Below are 7650 nucleotides of genomic sequence, written 5' to 3' on the forward strand. Positions count from 1 at the left end.
CCTGCAATCAGTTTGGTCTCAGCACCCTCAAAGGGCGGGAGGGGGGCTTCCAATATTTTTAGATAGCCTCGAAGTACTCAACTTCAGCGGCGCATTACTCCAGAGCTATGACACTTCTGATCAAAACTGATTTCACAGTTTGAAAAGGGCATTGCATTTCAAACTTTTTAAGTAAGTATTTGGAAATTTTCAAAAGTTGAAAATTGAACTTATAAACTGAAAGTTCAAATTTCAAAATTTGATATTATATGAAATTTATTTTAATAAAAATCTACAATCCTGAAGAAAAGAAAATGAAATATAATTGGTAAAAATAGCATAAACCATCTAAAAAAAATACATAGATACAATTAAAATACCTATCTACTCAATTTGTTGAAATTCATTTTCTTATAAAAAATTAAATAGGTAGGTAGTTCTCCACCCAATACCTTAGTATTTCAAAAAGAAGATCATTGTAGGTGATAAGTACACAGATTATAATTTTTCAGTCATCATATCGCACCTCGGGAGTAATAAGGTCACATCTCAAAAAAGTGAAATTTTACAGGAGAGTGATTTAATTTTTTTTTTTAACTTGATTCATTATTTTTATCAACTTATAATTAATTGTGAGGAATGAATAGCACCTCATTTTAAAGATCTGGTATCCTACCTTCATTTAGCATAAGAGCACTTTGAAAAATAAAATCTTAAAGAGGAAATATTTCAATGTTTGGAAAACATTTTGAGTTAGAACCTTTCATTAAAGTTGATGTGGAGGTGAAAGGAAGCGTCCAACAAAAAATTTCATGACAACAATGTTGTAGAGAATTAAATTTCCAATCGACATAATGTCATTAGTTTTTTTCTAGAGTGCTTAGTTTTTGAGTTTTTCTCAAAAAACTAAAATTTCATGATATGTGCAAATTCATTTTTCTGAAAAATGATCAATTTAAAAAAATTTTTCCATTTGGTACAAACCAATAAGAAATGCACTCCTTGTGACTATTTCTAACTGGCAAACATTCAAAACAATCAAAACTATTTGTTAACACTTTGTATGTACGAAATTTGCTCAAAAAAGGTGGAGTTTTTTGAGATGTGACCTTATAACTCCAAACAACTTGCAATGTTGTTGAGATTTTGAGTTAGGCCATTTGCGTTTTTTACAAGATAATGTACCCAACTCAAAGTGTAATTTTTGGTTGAGCGGGGTCATACAAACCCCAAAAATGCAAAAACATCAAAATCAATTTTTTTTTAGATGTGACCTTATTACTCCCGAGGTGCGATATCTAAAAATATTCCCAAAATCATTTTTTTCCATTACCAACCTAAAAGCTCTATTAAGAACTAGGAAGGTGATCTAATAAAAATGAAACTTGAAAAAAAAGTTTAAAAAATTATATTTGATTAGGATAGATGGTAAATAGGTTTACCTACCGAGGTATACGTTTAATTAAATATTATTTTTGGTACCTGTAATATACTTATCGGTACATAGAAGGTATAGGTATTTTAATCAGTAGAAGAATATTGTTGAACCGACGTGGATATACAAAAAAACACCAATTAATGAGTCTCACTTCTAGCGCTCAATTTTATTTTTTCTAAGTAGTTTTTGGTAAATTTTTGAAAATTCAAAATCCATTTTTGAGGTAGAAAGCTAAAATTTAGTCCAAATCTACCCTATTTTTCGACCTGCCGAATTGATTTTGATGATTTAAAGATCTTTTTGGAGCCTTCAATAAATTTTTGGATTTTTCCCATTGAGGGAAAATTGACATAAGAAAGGATTGAAATAAAATTCAATACTTATTGTTAACTCGGATACATTGTCTTCGTGGCTCTTTTGAACAATTTGGGCACAGTTTTTCGAAAATCGTTTTTTCCGGTTCAAATTCAGCGTTTTTTTTAGGTGATTTTTTTGAGGATGGGGAATAAAAAAGTCGTTTATGATCTCATTGAAACAAAAAGTGCGAATTCGACTCAAAATGTATCTATGGATTTCAAAATTGATTAGGTTCTTGGGGGATATTTTGAAACCTCCAGTAAATTTTAAAATGTTTTAGATCTTGAAGGGAAAAAAATCCAGCGTGGGTTTCAATCTGAGAGTTAAATTTTTGAGAAATTATGCCAAAAATGAATTAGATGAAGGGTCATATAAAGTCGATGAATCCAAGTTTAATATACCTATTACCTACATACTGAATTTCATTTTGGTCTTTTTTATTAAAATTTTTACAAAACTGTAAAATCCAAAAATCTGCTCCCCTAAAACCTCCAGGCTCCAACAATTGTTTTGGAGACTAACAAATTAGGTGGTGTAACCAATTTTCAGTTCCTCAATTTCACCCTGTTTGGGATACCAACATCTCTTTTTTGCTTTTAAAAATTATCTATAACATAACTTTCAAACAGGTAGCAGATTCAGTTAGAACTAAACTCTGTCAATAAACGTAAAATATGAAAAATAAAATACCTACATCCAATAAAACTGGTTAGTTGAAGAATATCAGAATATTTGATTTCTTGCGCATATACGCGTTTCTATCCTCAGCATCAAAGACAAATGTACCGCCACGAATCGACTCACGTTCCTCCTCATTGGGCAGAGGAGCAGCGCACATATATTCACCAGAAACCGACGACGACACTACATTGTTTTGTGTATCCAAAGTCCATTTCTCAACGCTGTTCTCAAATTCATCCAAAGGTAATATTGTCTTGCCAGCATCAAAATCTCGCCACATTGGATTACGCTGAAGTTTTTCTTCCAGAATCGTCCTGATTGTACAGTTCTCCAAGTTGACAATATGCTGCAATCGCACAATTTTCCCCGTTGGAATTTTCAAAACTTGCAGTTCGTGTTTAGTTTGTTCAAGTTTATGAGGGTCTACATCGACCAAACTGTACCGAATACCCAATTCTGTGTCTCCTTTGCGGTTATCAATTTCTAAATCGATGACCACGTATGTTTTATTACGATGTGAGTAACGAATGTACTCGTATACCCGATATTTGCCATAATCTTCTATTTCATAGTTTTGTAGCAGAAAATCTTGCCGAGTTTCCTCTGTAAGACCTAAACTACCAACAATGCCCCACGAATTATTGGTGGGATAGTAAATATCAAGTAGTATGTCCATCGGTCCAATGTAATCGTCGTGATTTGTGGAAAATATCAAACCATAGGCGTATTTAAAATCCGGAATTCGAATATTGGATTCGGCACTGTAAGGTATACGGGATTGGACCCAATACTGGGAATACACGTTGCTATTTAAATCTGCATTATAGAATGTAAGACCTGCTGTCACACCTCGTACAAAAAATCTGCACTTAGGTGTATTGATGCGCAAAATTCGAGCTAGTGGCATGATTTTACTACCAAATGGTGCTTTCGGATCATAATCAGAGTAGAAATCATCACGACGGATTAATATACCGGGAGGACCACGATTAATATAGGGATGAAGTAGAAGTGATGAGATTCTCTTCCAGTGCACTGGTGGTGTAGGCTTATTGGCCAAGTTTTTGTCAAATGAGTAAGCATACATGGCATAACTCGAGCACATCTGTTGAAAGTATCGAAAGCCAAGAACCGTTTCCTCAAATATATATGTTCCATCACGATGAAGTCCTAAACCAAAACAAACCTCACTATAAGGTAATACTATCTCCTGCATCATTTTTCCATACACTTCGCCATCGATTATGTTTTTCTTATACATGGTTTCATCACAATCCAAATTGTAGATCTGAGCTATGAGCCATGGCCCAAACACAGTTACTGCATAATCACTATCTTGATCATATAAGAAACTTTTAAATGGTGTTGGAATAATTTTCAATATGTTTGTTGTAATTTTTTTAGACGGCATTTCACGTAATTGATATGGAACCATCATATAATGAGCCAATAAGCTAGGAAACATGATTGACAATTCAGACCCAATTCCCCATGTGTTATTCCACTTGCCAATTTTTTCATACTTGTTGGTTATCTCATTAAATGGTATGGTTTCTGTGACAAATTCAATTACCAGATTGATAAAGACCTCTGCACGATTCATATATGTTTTAAGTTTCTTTTCAAAGTCAGGATCTTTTTTTGCCATATCAACAACAACTGACCAATTTCCATATTTGAGTGTTTTAGCCAACTCTTTAATGATTACACGTAAGTCATTTGCTGCTAGGCATATACAGCTACCAAAATCATAACGTTTTTTTGTCCAATTATATTTAATTTGTGTTTCATCAGTAGTCATGTAAGTATCATTTTCAAATTCATAAGATCCAGCCTTCATTATTTTTTCCATATCAGATCCGCAATCCCAATCTTTTTTTATTATAGCTTCTCGTGCTTTGCTAACCGACCAATAGTTATTCGGCTCTTTTTCAAATTTTTCATCCAGTTCTCTATTGAACAAGAATGCATCGCTTGATGAAGTAGTTGTACTCAAGTATGGCCACTTACTGGAATCCGGCGCATTTACCAATGGGAAAACGATCAAGAATAAAAACGATAAAGATTTCCCCGAATTTTCCAACATTTTTCCTGGATTTGGATAATGAAGACCACCGAGTTGAATTCCGTGCAGATATTTTCTGATTGAAAAAAAAATTAGTATTAAAAGCTGTGAGAATTAATTTCCTTGAATTTTCCTACATTTTCAGTAATGACTATAATTGTTGCATGAAAAACTACATCTAGGCAGGGCTTTTTTTGAAAAAAACGAAAGAATTCTAAAAATAAATGAATATATAAATTTGGTAAGTAACCTTTTCAACAAATTTTGATTTTTTTTTGGTCAAAACCATTCAAATACAAAATATGTCAAGATTGTCACATTGAAATTTTTGAATTATTATGGAAAATTATTACTTGAAGAGCAAAAAAAAGTAATTAATCAAAATTTTCTATTTAAAAACGGTACAAATTTTTTTTAAAAAATAAAAAAGTAATTTAGGTACTTTGATTTTTTTTTAAAACACAGAGGCGAGAAGGGGTGCATGAAAAGTATAGACTAGCAGCTTCTATTTTCCATCACCCCCCCCCCCCCTTCCAGGAAGGAAATACAAAAAAAGGCCTGCATCTAGGTACAATGAATGAGTTTGGGCCCACTAATTTCAAATTTGAACCATTCCTTCAGAACAGCCTTACTAAACCGGTACCTACGTAATTGATTAAAGGTGTACCTACACAATTTCATTTTTGCAATAACTTATACCTGCTGGATAATTTTTAACAGAAAAAAATCAAGATTCAATTCGAAAACCTATATAGGCTTACACATGTTATATTAATATGAGTGAATCATCCTCTCACGAGTTACCGTGAAAACCCCAGATAATTCTTAAAACGATAATTTACCTAAATTTAGAAGGTTAAAATGTGCTTACTTACAACGTAGATACCACAAATCAAATGATCACCTCGAAAATCAAATATCATGTAGGTACTAACTTCAACACTTCATTAAATTTGAAACGAATTGAATCCATGCATTAGCAAAAGTATCCTATCATTGTTGATAAACGAAATATCAGATCTGAAATTAGATTTTTGATGTACATAAAAAGTATAATCTGGGGACAATTATGACTAACACTAGATAACCAGAAAAAAAAAACGGAAAACGGAGATTCACTTGTGAAATTATTTGCCATTAAAAATGAGTGTTTTCAGGAAGGCGATAAATTGAAAAAGTGATACAGCTACACATAGTTTTTAAAACTTTAATTACATCGAGTATTTATAAGTGAGGAGATAGAGGGCATGGCATATTTTGTGGTCAGAAATTCTGCGCACTTCAGGAGGATAAGTACACTCAAAATTCTATATTTTTTGTTCATAAGATCAATCCTTGAGTTTGGGATACTAATCTGGTTCCCTCATACTAAAAAATGCATAAAAGAATTTGAAAAAATCCAAAATAGATTTCTAAAATACCTATACTCGTATTTGAAGACTTTTGAGTACTATCCTCATGACCTTTCACAAAAAGAACTTTTAGAAGGATTTGAAATTGACTTATTGTTAGAAAAAAGAAGAGAAATAATTGCAGTAATGTTCCTATACGATATCTCATCCACTGTAACATAAACGACGGTAATCTTCTGGGAACAATTAATTTCTGAGCCCCAAAGATCCATTCTAGACAAAAAAATATTCTCCTTGTTTTTAATTGTTTCTCCCTTCACAAAAAGTTGTTGAAATCTTTACTTTGCTGCCAGAAAATTGACAAAGTCTCGATTTTTCATTTAAAAAATTTCGAAATACATGTAATAAGTTTAACTTTTCAAAATGAAATTCATTTCAATTTGTAATATTCTGTTGTTTTTTTTTGGGGGGGTGGGGGTAATTTTTTCTGCATTGAAATGTTTTGGTTGCATTTTGTCACGTTTTTTTGGCTACTTTTCAATATTACTTTTTGGCTACTTTTTCAAGATTTTTCGGCTACAAAATTAGCTTTTCTTGGAGGGGGGAGAGTCAAAGGACAAGCTCTGTCCTCGTTTTATTAAGTTCTGTTCACTTTTCATTTTCAAAATCAACTTTTTTTAAAAATTCATCATTCAAATTCTAAAATTTTGAATCAAAAGAAATAAACAAATGTTTTTAAACATTGTTTTACCTCTTGAAACTGGAATTTTTGAAAGCTTTTGCCCTTGCTTCGCTGGGGGTCAATTCCTATCTCTAAACTAAAAAAAATAAAATTTTGAGGGCTCTATTTTGTCATCTTTAAATACATTGTTAGTCCGGCATATGACAATAGGAGTAATTGCACCCTCCCCCCCCCGCCGATCCTCCGAGACAACTTTTTTCTTAAAGTGGACATCCTAAGGAACATTTTAAAGCAAACTTGCCCAAAAAAAGTTGGCCTTACTTACAAAATGGCGGCCATTTTGATTGACAGGTCAGCCGAAATCGCAGATTTTGCGTTTTAACATAGCACTTGCACGAACTTTTTCCAACTTTACAAAGGTAGATAGAAAGATCATGCAAAAATGTATCACCTGTCAAAATTTCAAGTGATAAAGTGCGTTTTTCGATTTTTGGTGAATTTTTGAAAATCGAATTTAGGCCAAAAAATCAAAATTTTACTAAATTGACCAAGAAAGCTGAGGAATATACCCTATTTTCGACATGCAAAATCGATTGGAAATGGTTCCAACCCGTTTTGAGCAGTTCTGGAGTCTCCAGCAAATTTTTGAAACTCGAAATTCCCACAAAATTCTATCAAATTGGAGTTGTAAAGCTAAAATTTATTCTAAAAACTAATTTCAATACGCTACGAAGTACTGCAGGTGAATTTCAAGTCGTTTTGGAGCCTCCAGCAACTTTTTGAAAATTCCTGAAGCCTCCAGCAGATTTTTGAAACTTTAAATTTTCACAAAATTTCATCAAATGGAGATGGAAAGCTGAAATTTACTCTACACTCCATTTTTAACACCCTCTAAAGTCGACTTCAGGTGAGTTCAAGTAATTTAGGGCCTCCAGCGACTTTTTTTGGAAATTACTGGAGCCTCCAGTAGATTTTTGAAGCTTTAAATTTTCACAAAATGTCATCAAATGGAGATGGAAAGCTGAAAACTCTACACTCCAATTTTAACCCATTCTGAAAACGACTTCTGGCGGATTTCAAGTCATTTTAGAGCCTC

At 32.7% G+C, this 7650-nt stretch overlaps 1 protein-coding gene across 1 annotated transcript; it reads right to left on the reverse strand.

The window, feature by feature from the left end:
* Positions 1 to 282: 282 nt before the first annotated feature.
* Positions 283 to 5530, reverse strand: LOC135847413 (uncharacterized). Its single transcript, XM_065366929.1, has 2 exons — positions 5396 to 5530; positions 283 to 4596 (listed from the first exon to the last, which is right to left on the reverse strand). Exon 2 carries the CDS (start codon positions 4539 to 4541, stop codon positions 2484 to 2486), a length of 2058 nt encoding a protein of 685 aa, XP_065223001.1. The 5' UTR covers positions 4542 to 4596; positions 5396 to 5530; the 3' UTR covers positions 283 to 2483.
* Between the last annotated feature and the right edge of the window lie 2120 nt (positions 5531 to 7650).

The sequence above is a fragment of the Planococcus citri genome, chromosome 1 (genome assembly GCF_950023065.1).
Source record: "Planococcus citri chromosome 1, ihPlaCitr1.1, whole genome shotgun sequence".
Lineage (NCBI taxonomy): Eukaryota > Metazoa > Arthropoda > Insecta > Hemiptera > Pseudococcidae > Planococcus > Planococcus citri.